This window comes from Pieris rapae, chromosome 16 (assembly GCF_905147795.1).
Source record: "Pieris rapae chromosome 16, ilPieRapa1.1, whole genome shotgun sequence".
NCBI lineage: Eukaryota > Metazoa > Arthropoda > Insecta > Lepidoptera > Pieridae > Pieris > Pieris rapae.
Window position 1 is genome coordinate 3,894,302 of NC_059524.1, and position 20,966 is coordinate 3,915,267.

At 34.5% G+C, this 20,966-nt stretch overlaps 1 protein-coding gene across 1 annotated transcript in view; it reads left to right on the plus strand.

Moving 5' to 3' along the window:
- Window positions 1–20,966, plus strand: part of LOC110998081 (T-box transcription factor TBX20-like) — a 68,864-nt gene that overhangs the window by 29,043 nt on the left and 18,855 nt on the right. Inside the window, exon 4 of the mRNA XM_045631752.1 lies at window positions 8,794–9,067. Within this exon, the coding sequence (XP_045487708.1) occupies window positions 8,794–9,067 (274 nt within the window). The remainder of the gene's footprint in view (window positions 1–8,793; window positions 9,068–20,966) is intronic.

Genomic DNA, 20,966 nt, shown 5'->3' on the forward strand with positions numbered 1-20,966 from the left:
AGACAAGTCATAGACTAAATCTTTACAATATAGACCAATAAATTTTAAATAAAGAACATTAAAAAAACGTAATCTGTTATTTAAATTTCTGTTCTATCTTTTATGATTGTATGCGGCTTCAGTCAGTAGCACGTACTTGTGCGGAATATTAATTTTGACGAAGACACCTGCGCCTGTCCGCTGTCAGGCTGATACGCTCCATCAACTGTTATGACGATTTTACGCTTGAACTACTTTAAACTAATCGATATATTGTAATCTACATATGTTTATTAGTCAATGTTTTAAACTAGCATTTAATATGCATGGGCTGGTTGATTGCAACTACAAAAACATATTGTTATTATGTAATTACAATGCATAAACTATTCTAGTTCAAAGTTTATAAGAATTTCTCTTAAATATTGAATATCATTAAACAATAGTGGTTAATAGGTCTTGCGTTCGAAACCCAGCTATAACTTGTTACCTGTTTCAAAAATATTGTTCATCTATGTAATCAATTTAGGTTTGCATATTGTCTAAGTGTTTTGTTTTATAATATGTATGAAAGCTGTAAGATGACTAATAAAGAAAAAGTAAACAAATAGAAAACTTTTTATCTGAACTAATTCGTATGATCTAGAAAAACCTAACCTACTGCAAAAAAATTAAATTGTAACCCTTAAAACAAAAACTGAACCCAAATCACATAATTAGCTTTTAACGTGTAAATTGTTTTATAAAGTAAAAATAAAATAATTAATTTCCTTTATATGCAATTTTGCGATAAATAGTGACGCTAATGCACTTATAATTGTGCATGATATTATTATAGTCGGCATTATGCTGATGTGATAATTGAAGCGCCGACAACGAACCAGATAATATTCGCACATGATGGCTGGTTACAAATTCTTTTTTTAAATTTTATATATCCAAAGAGTTGTACAAACTCTTTCAAATAATTAATAGTCTGTGACCCTAATTATGTGTCTATAGATAAAAAATAGTGTTGAGTTTCGTGTTAGGTCGAGTTTTTTGTTGACAACACGCTACCGCTTAAAAACAAGTTAAGGCTTGAACAGTGCTCAAATCGGTCAACTAGCCCTAGTTTAAATTAAATTGTTGGAAGAACTGTCGCTCATATGCATTTGAAAAAAATATATATTGTGGGTTGAAGCCTACTGTATCGATTGATAAAATCAAAAAAGATAAAAGCAATACCAATTTCCCAAAAAAAAATTTACCATCGAACCGTAGATTAGACATAAATTACAAATTCGCTCCAAAACGGTTTATGCGATTTATTTTAATCTTACACGTATTATTAGATATAGCATATATTATTATTTTGATAAAAAAAAATTTGTATTAATTCGTTTCCTGGGCATGGAAAGTAATAAAAGGTAAATAAACTCAAGCGCAATGGGCTTCCCTCCGCAATTTCACACCCGCGAGCCCTGCATGCGGTTTGTCTTCAGTCCACCTCAACGCTTTGCGACGGGAGGACTACGCTTGTGTGTCGAAGCCAATAATAATTAAATATTTGCGTATTTTAGTTTTTACCCGCGGATTTTTTTAGAAATGCCAAAATATAAAAAGAAATATCAAGTGAGGCGAGGACATGAACTTCGGAAATTATTGTATGTTATAAGTATATGTATATAAGTACCTAACCAAACAAAACTCAAATTTAGAGTTGTCAAGTTTCAAGTGCAACTTGTACAACCAAGTAAAATAAGTTGCTGAACCTGATACCTGATGGAATCTGAAAGTGGGTACTGGATTTCGAGGATGGTAAGCAGTAGACATACCGTCATTGAGCTCGTTGTAATCAGCTCAGCGAGACGATACTAGAAATGTGACTATATGAACCTGATGATGGACTCCCAAGGTGGGTACAGAGTCTCGAGGATGATAAGCATTAGACATACCATCATTGAGCTCGTTGTAATCAGCTTAGCGAAACGATACTAGAAATGTGACTATATGAACCTGATGATGGACTCCGAAGGTGGATACTGAGTCTCGAGGATGGTAAACAGTAGACATACCGTCATTGAGCTCGTTATAATCAGCTCAGCGAGACGATACAAGAAATTTGACTATATGAACCTGACAATGGTCTCCGAAGGTGGGGACCGGATCTCGAGGATGGTAAGCAGTAGACATGCCGTCATTGAGCTCGTTGTAATCAGCTCAGCAAGACGATACTAGAAATGTGACTATATGAACCTGATGATGAACTCCGAAGGTGGGTACTGGATCTCGAGGATGGTAAGCAGTAGACATACCGTCATTGAGCTCGTTGTAATCAGCTTAGCGAAACGATACTAGAAATGTGACTATATGAACCTGATGATGGACTCCGAAGGTGGATACTGAGTCTCGAGGATGGTAAACAGTAGACATACCGTCATTGAGCTCGTTGTAATCAGCTCAGCGATACGATACAAGAAATTTTACTATATAAACCTGATAATGGTCTCCGAAGGTGGGGACCGGATCTCGAGGATGGTAAACAGTAGACATACCGTCATTGAGCTCGTTGTAATCAGCTCAGCGAGACGATACAAGAAATTTGACTATATGAACCTGATAATGGTCTCCGAAGGTGGGGACCGGATCTCGAGGATGGTAAGCAGTAGACATGCCGTCATTGAGCTCGTTGTAATCAGCTCAGCGAGACGATACTAGAAATGTGTTATATGAACCTGATGGTGGACTCCGAAGGTGGGTACTGGGTCTGATTGACTCTGATTTCATTTTCGGGCTTAGATATAACATGCTGCACTCGTAGGTTTCAGAACCAAGAAAAATATTTAAAATTTCAACTGGAAGACGAATCGTTGAAATTGATTATTTTTTCAATAAACTCAAAGAAATATAGTGGTATTATAGTAAATATTACCTAATATTTATTTAATATTAAATATTAATAAGTTCATATAGTCACATTTCTAGTATCGTCTCGCTGAGCTGATTACAACGAGCTCAATGATGGTATGTCTACTGCTTACCATCCTCGAGATCCAGTACCCACCTTCGAAGTCCATTATCAGGTTCATATAACACATTTCTAGTATCGTTTCGCTGAGCTGATTACAACGAGCTCAATGACGGTATGTCTGCTGCTTACCATCCTCGAGGTCCACTACTCACCTTCGGAGTCCATCATCAGGTTCATATAGTCACATTTCTAGTATCGTTTCGCTGAGCTGATTACAAGGAGCTCAATGACGGTATGTCTACTGCTTACCATCCTCGAGATCCAGTACCCACCTTCGGAGTCCATTATCAGGTTCATATAGTCACATTTCTAGTATCGTCTCGCTGAGCTGATTACAAGGAGCTCAATGACGGTATGTCTACTGCTTACCATCCTCGAGATCCAGTACCCACCTTCGGAGTCCATTATCAGGTTCATATAGTCACATTTCTAGTATCGTCTCGCTGAGCTGATTACAAGGAGCTCAATGACGGTATGTCTACTGCTTACCATCCTCGAGACCCAGTACCCACCTTCGGAGTCCATCATCAGGTTCATATAGTCACATTTCTTGTATCGTCTCGCTGAGCTGATTACAACGAGCTCAATGACGGTATGTCTGCTGCTTACCATCCTCGAGATCCACTACTCACCTTCGGAGTCCATCATCAGGTTCATATAGTCACATTTCTTGTATCGTCTCGCTGAGCTGATTACATCGAGCTCAATGACGGTATGTCTGCTGCTTACCATCCTCGAGATCCACTACTCACCTTCGGAGTCCATCATCAGGTTCATATAGTCACATTTCTTGTATCGTCTCGCTGAGCTGATTACATCGAGCTCAATGACGGTATGTCTACTGCTTACCATCCTCGAGATCCAGTACCAACCATCAGAGTCCATCGTCAGCTGATGATGATGACTCGGTTTCGGTATTTTAGCAATACTGACATTAAAAAGTTTTAACCTCAGAACGAATTAAACATGTAAAAAAATCATGTATGTACTAGTTAAATAATTGGCAGCCACCATTTTTTCTAGACCAATATTTATTTATAAATTTTTATATTTAGCTAATAATTGGTTTCGTATTCACGTAGTTTTGTTAGACTATTCACTATTTTGTTAGACTAGATGGCGTTAGTAAATTATTGTTTGTAGTAGAGGTCAAATCCTCAAAGTCATCGGCGTATGTTAGAGTCTTAAAAAAGCCGTTCGTAATGTAATGTTCGCGTTTAATACGTGGAATATTTTTAGTTTTTATTCAGTAAACAATATGAATAAAAAGTAGCATATGCAAAGTGTATATGTCTTTCCACAAATACTGTTTGATTCGGTAACTTCCATACCGTTTAAGATACTCAGAAAATGTTTTGCAAATTTGAACAAAAAGGACAGGAACAGTCATTAGCAAAATGAAGCCATTAAGAGCGTGTAAAACAGATAATTACAATGTAATCTCGGCCCGAGGACTCAGATTTACAACAGATAATAAAGTTTTTAATGAACTTTAATAAATCCTAAGTCTCTTACAGTTTTTATTAACTTTCTAGAAAGTATAATTGGAGAAAGCTTTTTGTTTTTTTTAACAAAAAAATAAAATCAGTATTACACGATACGATAAAAATACGATAAAAATCTGACGGTTTTCTATTGCGGACTTTTTCATGTATATATATTGCTGGTGTTACAAAAAAAATTACGTGTGCATTTATAGTATTAGCTTGTAGTTTTTATGAAACAAGATAATGGCATTTATAACAGTTCAAATTTATGATAATAACAATAGAAGTTTTCGTCGTAAAGGAACCGGAAACGTCTTATGGTCGAACGAAGCCGAACTTAAGATTTCACCGATAAAGTATTAAGGAGCACCTTGTTAAGTTTTAACTGCTTTATGATGGGTGTTTAACATTAATTAGTGTTATGTTTTAATCGGAAACCGTTTATGACTACTAATGTCAAAATCGAAGCCCGGTGAAGCTCTTGATTAGCAGATTAGATTCTTGTTAATTGCGATTGATTTATTGAATCATCTTAATTAAATTTCTAAGGTATTGAACCGCGTTTGTGAATTGTGTGTGTGGTTTCGTTAGACATGGAAATCGCATCACCTGCCTTCAACACCCCATATGTTATTAAGCTGAATATTTTGAACGCCTTCCCCGAAAATATTGGTACGAATTCAAAAATTATTTTCGTGTATAGTGCAATAATTGAGGCAGTGTTGGCTTTAGCGTGTGGCTCTCATGCTTCAGGTCGTAATTTCGATTCCCAGCTGTGCACTAATGGATCGTATGGTCAAGAAAAACATCATTGACATGTGACTGACCAGTTGATGCAAACTGGTTATGGCACCACTGAATAATTATTATAGTCCAATTTAATAATTATATTAATATGCACTACTATTTATACGTGAAACTAAGTGTAAAAGTGGGTTACAAAAATATACTGAACAATACTTAAACACTCGATTGTAACCAAAAATTTAATAATTAACCTCAAAACCCAATACATAAATACTCAAGTGTTGAAGGTGACTAGAATGTTAATGTTTAACAGCTTTAAAATAATCAAACATTACATATATAGTCTTGGAAAAACAAAGAGGAATTTTTAATTAGGCGTTGGTCGGCCTGTGGCGCCCCGCTGCGCCGCTACTTGCGCTGGTCGTTAACAAAACGTCACTTTTCACAATATTTATGTCTCCATTATTTTTCATGTGTACCGTAAATGTCTTAAACAGGTCTTCCTCGCCCAATTAATCGCCTGTCACTCATTCAATCACAAATTGCAAATGGCGGGTTGTTCCTCTTATTTATTTAAACGTCAAGATGGTTAATAAAACGAGTCCCATTTCGCACGATTACCCGGGAGACGACGAAACGTAACAGCCGTCAGTTCGCGTATTTTGATCCTTTGAAACTGACAGTTTGCGTGACTCCGACTTTGAATTTTTAAACCTATTTCCAACTTATTAAACAAGTTACGGAATAAGTCTCTACGCTATAACTTAAACGTAATTCGATATTTTACTATTGGCTGTTTACATATATGACATATAATATAATAAATATAATACTTGCGTAAACTAACCTTTAGCTAATCATCTAATGTACTATATTAAATATAACAATAGCTTAGAATAAAACAATACTTTATTAATTTTTGTAAAGTAATTTTTTTTAACACAGATTATTCGTAACAAAGATACTTAGTGCTACATATTCTGACACCCTCTAGATTACAGAAGTATCATGTACGGTCACGTGGCATAGTGAGAGGCGATGTAATGCGATGCAGGATTGACACAGTTGACACCGCACGTGCGTTTTGACATTAATTCCCAATTAAACAAGCACTCTCATAAGATCTTCAGAATATAATGATAACTAGTAATTATCATTATCTAAAGGTCACAGTCATTTTATTATTAAGTGTAAATGGGATGGTGTATCGAGTTGCGTGCGAGTTCTGTCTGTTGGATGACATTTCATGGAAACCAGTCATGCTTCTAATATGAGCAGTGTATATAATCGACTGGCGTAAAATAATATGCGATGCTTTATCATCGTTCCATATTTATATGTCATGTATTAATAGTGTTATATTTAACAAGTAGCTTTTCACGATTTCTCTATTTAATATTGTCATGGGAGACTTCCTGCGATGTTTCAATTTAACTGAATTAATTTGTTATACAGTAAGATAATTTTAAATAAATATTTAATAAAGTAAGTAATTTTTTTACTCCTCAGTTGAGATATTAGTTCTAAATAAACTTCAATAAACTATGTGAAGATATTTTATAATTATTAGGTGATGCAAGATTAATTACGAATTAATTTACGAATTTGTAGCGTAAAATATGTTACAGTGAACTGCACATTTTTTTGAAATTCGAATGTGTATACGATATTTAAATAAAGAACGTGACCACAATTTAAGTTAAAAGTTGTCGTGACATCTACTTATAAGAAACGTATAGAAAAAGACAGTAATTTTGTCGCCTTCTACCGGAAGTGGTTAGGTATAATTTGTCTCAACTACAAATTACATCCCTTACGTTACTTTTTTGTCACTTGCGGTTTTTGCAGCACAAATATTGAAACATGTGCACAACTTTTCTTAAGGTGTAGTCAGAAATGTTTCGAAAAATTCATATATCAACATATCTATGGTTTTTTGTAGTCTAAGTAGCTCTTGTCCGTTACAGTAATTATTAATCAGACTCTTCGTGTAAGCACGTTTTTAAATACTGTAATTACTTATTCTCGACTGTTACACTCGAATAATTTTTATTGAGTTCACTTTATAGTTAAGGTCAATTATCTTGGTCATCCATTTGCCAACTGCAGAATATTACGAGCACAGATTATTATGAACCGTTGGTATCATTTTTATTTAAACCTTTTATAAAACTTTAAATAAAACCCATAGTTTTTGCAGTAGGCAGTTTGACTTCCCTAACTCCATTATTTATAACGCTTATCAGTAGAAATCGTGTAACGTTTTTTATTATTATGTTAATGATATTACAAAGTAGTCTCTCGCCAACAGGTTTATTGGTATCAACTTCCGTACAAGTTCTATGGCAAAGCCTGAGTAGGGCACTACATTTAAATAAGGCTTTACGCATTACAGTATTCGCAAAAAAAATAATACATTTGCATGTGTCTTCAAACATGCTTCACACGTGTGATTCATTGTCTTGTTTACGAGGAGAAAAATGTTCGCTGAGTTCGTCCGTTTAATCAGGACTTGTTTGTGGTATTCAAATCGCGATCGATTGCAACCCGTGATGGATGTATCTCATTAGAGAGCCTCGCTGGGTGGCGCATGCCCGCGACACCGCTTAACGACACACTCATAAACGACACTGACAGCGACTTATTGTCGACGGCCATCGCGGATACGGATCAACATTCAAAACGCTCCTTAATACGATTTATTTATGACCACGATACCAACAATGCCGTGCCTTATCGTCGGGTTGAGGAATTTTATAGGTCTCGCATTTATTACGCCATTGGATGGTTGACACCGTGCGTGTTTTATGAATGCTTGTAATTCATCCTTTCACTCTTTATGATTCTACTATCTATGGATCCAAATAATTTTGAGGTTATCTATGATTTCGTGTTTAGCCTTCGGAATTATAAGAGCGTTTATAATAAAAAATGTTGAGCGATGTTATCGCCGTGGGCCGGCAGGAAGCGCTTCGCTCCATTTAGGGGTGCATTAAAATCGAATACATCATATTTGTTTGATTTCCCAGTTCGCGTTTCACCCTGTAATTATGCGAGTCACCGTCCGCTGCCGAATCTTTATTAGTTTTTTGACGAGATACATTAACATTTTTTTTAAACACCATGTGTTTTGCTTAATTTTGACGGTTAGCCTTAAACTGCGATACACAACCACGCATTATCGTTTTGTTATTTTTATTTATTTACACTTCGGTGCAGGAACTACAGAGCAATTATAATTATTTAAAATGGATAACTGAAACTGGTCTCCATATCGCTTTCGAGGGATCTATTCCTGGCAACCACAATAAATAAAATGTACAAATTGACATAAGTAGAATGAAAAGGACAATAAAAAAGTAATATCCAATACCTAGGACATATATATTGAAGTCTTTTGTGAAAGTGTTACGCATTTATAGCCTAAGGCCTGTTCGCGTTGAGTCTATGGACTGCAACCACATATATGTATTAGGTTTACCACAGACGTCATCTTAGTTCACCTGTCAACCGCGAGTTGATTGCAACAGCTGTTCCATATTTAAATATTACTTTGTTTTGCTACAGACGCATGTTCCCGACGGTGCGTGTCTCTTTCGCGGGATGCCGCGCAGAGGCGCGTTACGGCGTTCTACTAGACGTGGTGCCCGTGGACGGCAAACGCTACCGCTACGCCTACCACCGCTCGTCGTGGCTGGTGGCGGGCAAAGCGGATCCCCCCGCGCCCGCGCGTCTCTACCCGCACCCTGACTCTCCCTTCTCTGGCGACCAGCTGCGCAAGCAGGTCGTCTCCTTCGAGAAGGTCAAGCTCACCAACAACGAAATGGACAAAAATGGACAGGTATTTACGCTTATTATAGCTAATTAATTTATATTGCATTCGTCTAAAAAGTATCCTATAAATATTATGGAGTCCTCATAATTAATTGAATGATTAATTACTTGGAGTTCGTGGCTTGCATTTTAAGTGTGTTTTGTAAGTGAACTCTTATCGTTAACATACCAATAGGTTTATTTACCTACATAAATTATGAGTTTTATAACAGACATTAATATTTAATATTCGAATTGGACTCTGGTTACACAAGCGAAAGACTTCAAATTAAATACTTAGTTGTGTAACATATAATAAAAATAGTTTGAATACTTTATTGTGGAGGTCGTAGGTTCGATTCCCGGCTGTGCTGTACTGGTCTTTTACGTATTTAAAGTTCACTCGAACGGTGATAGAAAACATCGTGAGAAAATCTGTCTTAGACCAAAATAGGTCGTTACGTTAACCAGTTGTTTTATGATGATACAATTTACTTAGAGAATGTACTTAAACAATATTATTGGTAAGGGGGCATAATTGCAGGAACATTTGGTTTCTCGTACCTACTGGAGATAATTGTAGGCATCGCGTGGGTTTTACATAAATGTTGTCACTTGCGCGTACAATCAGCAAAATCAATATGTATTCATTTTTGTACATATTTTGACTTTGATCTTAAGGATATTCAGTTTCAGCAGTTATAATCGGTAAATTGGAAGTAATACTCCAATTCTTAAAAGGCCGGCAACGCACTCGCGAGCCCTCTGGCATTGAGAGTTTCCAATGGCGGCGGTATCACTTAACATCAGGTGAGCCTTCTGCCCATTTGCGCCCTGTTCCATAAAAAATATAAAAAAATCAAAATCAAAATCTAGTTAAAGAAAGGGTGTGCGTCCTATAGGCTTCTTTACTTGTCTGTCCCATCTTTCGCTATATAAGATAGATAGCTATATAGATAGATAGATAAGGCCCTATCCTAGCACGAATTGCTGTGTCAGTGTCTCATGTATAATATTTTTTTTTAATTTTAAATGTATCGTATTAATATCAAAATCATGTTCTGTATTAATTTTCGTCATGAAATGAAATCAAAGTGTCAAAAATTGGCTATGTTTGGATTTTTTTTCTATCGACCGAAGTTATTAAAATCGTCTTTCAAAATGGATACAGAAACTGAACTTTTAACCTTTTTTTTTTCATTTGCTCTACTGTAAGAAATGACGTACTTTTTGGTGTTTTTTTTGAAGCGACCGGGGATAGGTCCTTAAGGAACAAATGAAGTCTGTTACTTCAAAAGCGAACTCGTCCCGTCAATAGTCGTGACATCAGTATCAAAACATCATTAAAAGCCGATCAAAATTACTTGTCTTATAAAGTAGCCTACTTCAAGTAACTTGTCCTAAACAGAGAGAAGTTTCCAATACACTATTTCACTAATAGTAGCAGTGAAATGAATTTATTTTTTGTTTGTTGAAAAAAAAAAGTGTGATATGTAAAGTCCCTGGACACTATGGCAGGGGAGTAGAGTTAAAATTATAAAAAAAAAACAGAGAGAAGTTACCCTGTTCTGGGATAAAAAAGCGTCAGAATTTGCCGATAGTACATAGCTTTGGGCAATTTAATAGAATTACCTGAAATTACTTGCATCGCGGACACCTCGGGTAGCATAATGAGAGCCAACGATCGCACATGTCATATGACAGCCGGCTTAGCATACCTGCGCAGGTGCAATCAAATGGCATCACACGACCAGTGTTAATAGACCCCTACCGCATACACTACTATACGAAATCTTTATCCACATTAAATGGATAGATTGGTAGTAATTGATTATCACACAACTGTTTGTTTATAATATCGTTTTGTTACTTGTCAGAATTGTTTATTTATTCGAATGTTTCTCGTATAAAAGGTCAATCTGAGTAGCATCAGCGCTGTTGCATAAGTTTTTTTTTATTTTCTTATTATCGCTTAAAATAAATGCATATAAAAACTAACGAATAGAGAAATTACTAAGAACATACTAGTATAGTTTTTAATTTCCACAATTTTTTATATCTTCCGAATGGAATTTCTATAAATAATTTCTTCGTTCGTAATAACAATTTCAAACTTTTACCCTTTGCTTGAAAAATGAATCGAAATGGTATATATAATGTTATAGAGTTAATTACACTTCATTGCATGAAAGAAGAAATGCAATAATTTATTTCATACCTCATACTAATTTTCCTGATTGAGGTAACCTATATATACAACCTTCTAGACACAGACAGCTATTAATTTCTACTTATTTCAATTTAAAACGCAACCCGAAGGCTGTAATTAGCTTACTAATTGTAAAAAGTAATAGTAAACAGTGCGAGAGAGCAAAGAGCAGCCTAGTGGAACCGGTAGGGCGTGGCCCCATGATGGATGGACCAACTGACGAAAAACTATCCCTAATTAGCTTTCCATAAGATCTTATCCACGTTATGGCACAAATTAAATTTACTTAATTGAAATACCTCAAGATTGTATTATTAGCATTTTAATGTAAAATTTTTGGTTTTTACTGTAATGAGCAATAAATTTACACCCGGAAATAACGTAGGTCGCTCGCAAACGCGTTCGATTTCCACGCAACCTATGCGTGTATATCGTGCCTAATTGTGGAACAAAAAGTCCATGAAACCGACGAATTAATCAACCTCAGTCTTCCAATAAAAATAGCATTCAAGCCTTGTAACTTAATTCTATGAATAGTGCTGAATAATTTTATTAGCGTTTGTAGAAAGCCACAGATTAGTACTATAGGGGGCTGCAGTTGAAAGGGCCAAGGATCAGGCAAAAAAGACGAATATTTCATCCAAATTTATTTACGATAAAATTAAGTGACGTATTGACGTTATATCTAGTTATCAAGTAAATTAATGCCTTTTAAATGAATACAATTGTTTAGAAAAACTTTTTTTTTAATTATTGAGAAGATTTTAAGTATGTTTTCAATCTTTTACACATGTTCTATTTAAAAAGTAGATTAACCTACTCGGCAGGCTGGTCGACATAAAGACCTGGCAATACTCTGTTTTTTTTTTCTATGTGCAGAAATAACCGATAAATAGCGGACTAATAGGATTTCAAAAACTCATCAAGGGATAAAAACACGCTAGATATCAAAGGAGCAGTGCTGGCTTAGTGGCGACAGCGTGCGACTCTCATACCTGAGGTCGTAGGTTCGATCCCGAGCTGTGCATATTTATTATTATTTCTATGTGCGCATTTAACATTTGCTCGAATGGTGAAGGAAAACATCGTGAGGAAACCGATATGTCTTAGACCCAAAAAAAGTCGACGACGAGAAATTATCATGAAACATATTCAGAAATCTGAGGCCTAGGTTGTAGCGCCACTCATTTATTTTTTTATTTTATTTTAATTGATATCAAAACATTGTTATCGGTATGAATACAAAATTCTCCATATTAATTCATTTCATACACTTCATTATAATCGCCTTGCGTGCTTTTCTATTAATCGACATTTCATACAAATGGTGTGTGAAACTTTTGAAACTGAAAATACCATTTAATAGTAAATTGCTACTTGTTAGAATGTTAATGATTAATGAACGGCTCTTTGAGTCTAATGAATATTGTTAAAATTACAAGTATACCGTTGCGTCTGTAATTAAAAACGTATTTCCCAAAATTAACATAAAATTTTAATTTGTAGATTGCACTCTAGCTAGTTATGTTAATAGAGGCTTATGTTTTTCTTGAAGTTATTTAAATAATCGTTTATCTAGTATAAAGTGGTAAATCTATAAATATCTATATTATCATTGGTTCACGTGTGAACGGATACAATAATTTTGGTTTTTATTTGTCGTGTTTATTATTGTCAGGTGAAGGTTTATTGAAATAGAATATCAAGGAAATTGAGCCGATTATTAGAATATTTAGGAAAACTTTCGGAAGATATTTACTTTACGTAACTGTCAGGAATTGATAGAATAGCCGCAGAAAATACCATTGAATAATAAATATATATTATGATCTATGGGCATTACAATAATAAATACGTTTTGTTTAATTTAAATTTTTAATAATTTTACCATTATTAATTTAAAATTTATAGATAGGACAGTGTCTGATAGGACAGTATTTTATGATGCGAGCAAATCTCAAGTCAAATGTTTAATTATTAAACTTATTGCATCATTAAATAATATAATATCCCAAAAATATATTTTGTCATTCATAGGAATTTGGAGCTTCATAGTTTTCCGGAAATATTTGATTTCCAAAAGAATATTTATTGAATAAAGAAATTGATTTTCATAATACTCTAAGATATGAGAGTCATCCAACACTCCTTGCTTTTCACCATTTTACAAAAATAGTTTCTATTACTTTAATTTTATACAGATACCTATGAAAACATATTCCTTTAAACCCTATACATTGATAGATCTTTTGATGTAGTAGTAATAGCTACGGCTCGTTTTATGGAATGAATTCCAAGAATCTGAAAATTCCATGACACTTTAATATCAAATGAGAACTTCTATCGTCTAAGACACTAACAAAGTTTTTGAGACTAAATGAGATCCATAAAATGGTTGTAGGTGATTATAATGAGCGGCGATGTTTGCTCCCGTGGTGTATTTAATAGGAAGGCATCGCCGCAGGATGCAACTTTATTAATTTATATTACTGAAATCACCTGTCCGCGTTTGTTTTTATGACCTTCATGTTCGTGTACGTTAACGGCGTAAAAATATCAACAGTAATTAAAAACGCAAACAAGAAACAGTTAGTCATTTCAATAGTAATTGCTGGGATAAAAATTTATCAGAATTTGTGCATAACAATTCTTATAATAATATAATACACATTTACTATATATGCTGGGATTGTGTTCTGCTATGGTTTCTCCCCTCTGGGTATCCTCTTCTTATGTTCCTGTACTATTGGAGTCCGATGTTTTACTGAGCGACGAATAGGGTTCTCGAGCGCTATTTATATGTTTTCAAAACGTTCCATAGTTCCTTTTTCAAGTCTCGACCCATTTCACATTTAGAACATTCTCATAATTTTAAAAGAGTTTTTAATTGCCATTAATGCTTTTAGTGACCTCTATTATTGAATAGACAAACTATATAAAAAACATATGACTTAGTCTAGTGCTGCACTGTTTGATGACGTTAGTATCGATATTGTATTCTTATCGACAAAATCCAGCTTTGTACAAATTATGAAATTTTCTCATAATTTTCCTGCACAGAATTATTCATTTTCAATCGTTGAAAAGCACACGAAATCAAATAAATTACTTGATTTGGTACGCCGATACTATTTCTAAGTTATCCTCACATACTTTTGATAAGATTCGGTGACAAGACTTTTGTTGTTACAACCTGTATATATAATGCAAATTGGCTCCAAATCTCTAATTTAAGCTATGTTTATTTTACAACACACATGTTATAAGGAGGACAATCAGAGACTTAAATGTTATAGCTGAGATACACATTGCGGGCGATATTGCGGGCCACTCGATTGCGAGGAAGTTTCACTAACTTCCTATCGCAGCACTCAACTCATGAGATGATTCTTTGTATTGAAGAAGTTGGAGTTAAAAATGGTGTGTAAGTCAATTGGAATAATAATAACTGTTACAAACACAAGTATCTAACAAGACGTAAAACTTTTAATAGGCAACATAATTTTATAATAGAAACGGTGTGTTTGGGTAATAATTTAGAATTATGCAAAACTTTTTCTCATAGAAAGTTTTTGGAAATTAGATTAAAATTCGGATATTACTGTCATAATTAAGAGTTGTAAACAAAATTAATGTGCGCGGGTGTGCCGTGGTTAGCGCAGTAAATCATAACGAATGTTATAACAGGTGCAAACGCACTTAATGTAGTTAAACCTTCGATTATTACTGTATAAACAAAGATGTTTATATTTGCGACTGTTATTTCGTTTATAACAACAATAGTTCTGGATTAGAATAATGATTTCGTGATCTTTCGGAATCTTCATCACTCACTTACCTACTCAGCGACCCAAAAAAGTATTTATCGAAATGAGAGGCCAAGACAATGTTAATGTTATTATATAGTAGTTCCAATTTGACGTTTCTAATTCTTCATGAAGATTTTTATTTGTCAGTACGTTGGACTATACGTAAAATAATTCATTTTAGTAGATACTTGGAAAATAGATCTTCCAAGGTCTGGGATCTGTCATACTACTTAGTCACATTGCATGTAACTAAATATAACAATCAAACAGTATTTAAATTTTCTTGACATACATAGTAATAATAAAAGTATTATAACATACATAGTAAAAATAAAGTTATTAAAAATTAATTAAAAGGAAATCAAAATAATTTAGAAAAGTTTGGTCTATATGGCCTACCTTTAACGCTGGCAGCATTTCTTCGCTGTATTGCGACACTTATTCGTTGAGCAAGGAAAGCAGCATCTCTGGGGTCACCGGTACTATCCACCAGGCACCAACTTAACTCTTTAATTAGCGCCAGTGCCCACCACCACGGCCCAAGAGTTCAAAATCGAAGTTGGAGGAATACAAGTACCAATTTTTAATCGCCTCCAACTCCAAAGCAAAAGTAAAAATACTCTTTAATACTAATATATATAATACTTGAACTATAAGCACGCAATAACAGAATATGTTAAAATGTATTCGCTACAAACAAAAGTTGTCTAATAATGTAAGTGAAATTACTTTCTTGTCGATAAAATCCAGCCAACAAAGTATCTCTCGGGCACGAAGAGTAATGTATGAACTACCAAGGTTTCATATAGCTTATTATTAAGCACAACTAAAGGTGTAAAGTCATATTATTTAAAAATGAAATGGAGCCTAATAACACCTAATGCCTAGGAGTAACTCGAATACACCAATTTGTACCCATTCGACTTTATGCCTCTGAAATTGCTATGTATTAAAGATAGCTTTAATAGTGAGATGGATAATAATGACGTTGGACACTTATTTTTAACCCTAGGAAATAGAGATGAATAGTTGAATATGAATAATGAAAAAATATTCCAAAAATCATTTTACGGAGTTTTGAATAATAGTGAAGCTACCTTCGGCACAACTTCAATTCAAATAAGACTTCAAATCAATTAAACGAAGGTTAATTCTAAGTGAAACGTTTTTACTATAAACAATAGATTTCACATTTTTTTAAACGCTAATTTTTGTGGTAATCAGTATGAAAAGTTCGTCGACCAGTTAAAAAAAAAATGGAAAATTTGAGATTAAAAAAGTGTTGTTCTCGATGTGACACCAAAAAAAAGCGCTAACAAATCCACTTCTTGATCGCACAAGAGTAACAGTTTAACTAGTATTGACGGCTTATCAAGCCGTGCTTTCATGTTCAACTGCGTAAGAATTTAATTTGTTTAGTACGAAGATCACAGTAGTACGAGAAAACCCACATTCCGAGAATGGCTTAAACCCAAAATAGCACTGATCAACTAAAAAACCACAGCAAGAAACTAAGAATATAGGCAAGATTAAGTAAAAAGAAATTCAGTAAAACTCTGACTTAACACATTAAGAAAATTATTAACTTATACATATTTGTTTTGAGCGCCATGTTTACGAGCTGTAGGCTGTCACCTCCACAGCCGGCGCGCGATCACTAAATCCAACATTTTACGATGCTCCACAGGAAAACGTTTCTCTCGTTACTTAGCAACTAAAAACTCGGCTGCAAATCACTCTTACCTGATAATTATTGCCGATAGAAATCGTTTCTAGGCAAACATGTCCGCTTCGAGAATCGTATCTATATTTTTATGAGCGAAGTTAATTGAAGTATTGAAAGACAGAGTTATTGCATATTGTTAGTGAGATTTTATTTGAAGTCCTGTAATATTTTTTTGCCTGCTGTGAAATCCGAAAGAATTATTGTTTGCCAGGGAATTGAAGATATAACAACATAAGTGGAAATCGAAAACATGGACGCGGGATTTTTTTTGGATCGGTAATTCTTCTCAATCACTCTTCTTCTCATTCTCTCCACCAGCAAAGGACAGCGCCGGACGATTCTCATTTCGGATGCCAAGATACTTTTTGGGTCACAAAACCAGCGGAGTAAGTCGGTGGTTCCTCTCACACACTTACACTCACTCTCATTCTCTCCGCTGATAGCAAAGGTCAGCGCCGGACGATTCTCATTTCGGATGCCAAGATACTATTTAGGTCGCACAGCCAGTGGAGGGAGTCGGTGATTCTTCTCACACACTTACACTCACTCCGCTGGTCGCAAAGGAATTGGAGCGCTGGAGGAACCTCATTTCGGAGGCCAAACTTTTGGATCTCAGCGGAACAGCGGAGTGTAGGTGAATCTTCTGTTAATTTAATTCTGTTTTTTTTTATAGAACAGAAGCAAACGGGCAGGAGGCTCACCTGATGTTAAGTGATATCACTGTTATGTCAATTCTTCTCTTAAACAATTAGCTATACAGATAATACTCAACAAATATGGGATTCCTCCGTACTCTCAATGTCATTAATACAAAATGATGAATGTCAATATTTACTTGTTCTTGTCGTCGAAGGAATTTGGTTCTAGTAGTTTCATTGTATGCTAATGTATGGAAGATTTATACCGTGTTCAGTGATACCAGGTCGTGTATTAATCACGCGATAATGGTCTTTCCGTTGTCCGAGGCGATGTTTCTTACACTTATATATGACTTCTTTCATTATTCTTAGTAATGTGAACTCTCTGGTTTTATTGGTGGTATTGGTTTTATTTTAAAATATATGACACATTTTTCAAAATAATCTGAAAATATATTAGATACAGAGCAAAATGACATGTTTGTGACAATTGACTTATCACAAACAAACAAACGCGTTATGTTTTGCTTTGAAAAAAAATGTAAAAATATACTTCTTTCATTATACTCCTATAAAAATCATGCGACAATAATGCAAGCAATGAGCTTACGGAAGCTTATCAAAACGGTTTTGTCTCTCATCAAAAGTCACCAAGACTTTATTATCTCCACACAACGGTCAACGTTTTGATTTTTTATCATAGAGACTCGTAAATTAATCATTTCGAAGTTTGTGAAACACGAATTCAGTGAAGTATATCCGAACCAATAAGAATTAAAGTCCTTCAAGATTTTTTTCAATTTCTAAGTCTTGAAAGGCCGCCCGACCATTTGCGAGCCTCCAGTGTATATGTATATGGGCGGTATCATTAAATATTTGCGCAAGTTCAATAAAAAATAATTGAACCTATAAAAAATCAATTAAAACCTGTTAATATTTAAATATTACTTTAATAAATTTCAATTCAGCTAATATAAAAGTAGCTTTCGCAAGAATAAGAAGTATTTATTCTATAATCGAACACATTTAACAAAACAAACTCATCTAAATAAATATCACACAATCATAATGCATTATATGTTTACAATAAAAAGTTATTATCGCCCAACGGATAAATGAAAACTCCAAGAAACGTTTTAATACCTCATATCTCTTCGTTAAGTTGGAGTTATGGAATTATGTTATAAATTTTTAGACCACCTTCAAGGGTTCTAGCTGTTAATCGGTCAACTATTGGGGACATAAACCAGTGTCAACTCAAAAATACAGAGGCGTTAAACCTTATAGATCTGGGTTTCAGATTTGTGTATCCATTTCGTGGTCATTTGTTCTTGTAAGAGGCAAGTATCAGCCACATGTGCCTGACACACACCGTCTACTGGATCAAAGGCTACCTCACAATGTTTTATTAAGAGCTTTTTTGAAATTAGGTACCACTATAGTCTAACTACTTGCCATTATCAATGTTATTAGTGATTCGATTTTTGGATACTTTGAAAAATTATCGTTTCAGAATCGGCAGCAGCTACCTTAGCAGACTTTAAACTAATTTGCAATTAAATTAATTACAGATTATATTTAAATAATCCTGCCATAAAAAATATTAAAATGAACTCATTCGGCCTGAGTGTTCATCGCCCACGTCTGTTGACATCTCATAACTGACACGCTGTTTGCATAAATTCATTATTTAAGTGTGTAAGTCAGGGCTCCTCAACCTTTCTTATGAATTCACTTCTTCAAACAAAGAGTCTTGAAGGACGCTGTGTACCTTTTTACTGACAAGGAAAACGAGAGTAGTTACGTCCAACTATATTTTAAGCAAAACAAAACCAGTGGCGTTACAACCTTGGTAAGTCTGAGCTTTAGATTTCTGTATCAGGTGATAAGCCTCCTGTGCCTGACACACATCATCGATTTCCTTGGACAGGAACCAACTTGAAGTTGGTTTCCTCACGATTTTTTCCTTCACCGTTCGAGATTAAATGCGCACATAGATATAAAGTCCTTTGTTGCACAGCCTATGAACTCACGGATGAGAGTCGCACGCTGAAGCAGCTAGGCTAGGTGAAACAAGCCTTATTTCGACTTAAATACAATGTATTCTTAAGGTTTTAAGAACTATCACATCATTGACATTTGAACTTTGACATATTGACAGTGCTCAAGTGGATATTCTGAGACTTATATTTTATACGTTATCATTCGTTCTCAAAAACATAAATATTTTAAGTATACGGGAATGTATATCTCGAAGTAGACATCGGGAGAAATTTTCTGTACCAAAAACGAATTTGCAATTGTAAAGGAAAAATACCTTTTGTATGGCAATCAAGGTTTATAATAACTTATCTCAAACAAACAAACATTCAAACATTCTTCTACTAGAGAGAAAAATGTGTTATTTTATTATTTATTGTTTGCGTGAAGCATTTTAATATAAATATGATAACGTAATAATACTTTTTAATAATGTGATATTTTATCACTACAAATATAGATGAAGGATGATATCATACTCATATTATATGTCAAATTACTTTTAAGTCAAATTTACACATTATGGTTGCACAGAATATGCTATTTTTATATTGTACCACCATAACAATTATGTGCCATGCAAATAAATCATTATTAAATATTCTTTGAAGTAAAAGCATAGTCGTCATTTTACACTCACTATTTTATTACTTAATTCCTAAGTTCAAACCAATTAATAACAACCCAAGATAAGTCAGGTAAGTTATTTACGTTATACTTAGTAACGACCAAAGGCTTCGAAGCCCAGCTTTAGAGAACGAGATGAATATTTAAAGAACAATTTATTAATCTCCATTTATTAAATATCAATATTTGTTTTTGTGATCAATAAATCATTTTGTAATAGATTCGTATTAACTTGTATTAATCAATGTTAAACACAGTTATATGATTAAAAGATAGTTTTGACATAGAGAGATTTTAATGATTATTTTAAATGTAATATGCGCATATTTTCAATGCAATTTAACCGTTTTTTCTGCAAAGCCATGGATAACATATATTTTTCAGTACTATTTTAAAGTTTTTTATGTAGAGCAATTGAACAGCAGGCATGTCTTATTTGTTTGGAGATACTTCAGGGCAGTTGGTTACTTAAGGGTTAAGTGGTGGTGAGAGGATGGGGATATTATTGGAATCTCTTTTTAGTGTACAGCCTTTCCATTAACACTTACGTCACTTGTCCTGCTGGATAGAGATCTTCTCGGTCTCCCCCCCAAATGCGGCAAAGATAGCAGTTGATGAAGACTTGGAGCCGGTGCGAGTGTCGTTAATTTCGTGTCAAATTGGATCTGAACATTTTAACCCTGACTAAACGCGTCAATATCTATGACTACTGACTGCTATACAGGCCGAAGTTGTGCGAAGGTTGCACGGGCCTTGGCCTTGCGTAAAGCAATGTCTTCTTTTGTATCTCCAGTTTCAGCCACAACACTTCCGCGATAAAGAGGATATATTTTTTTATGTAATGACGTAGAAACTATATCTACAATATCCCTGAACCA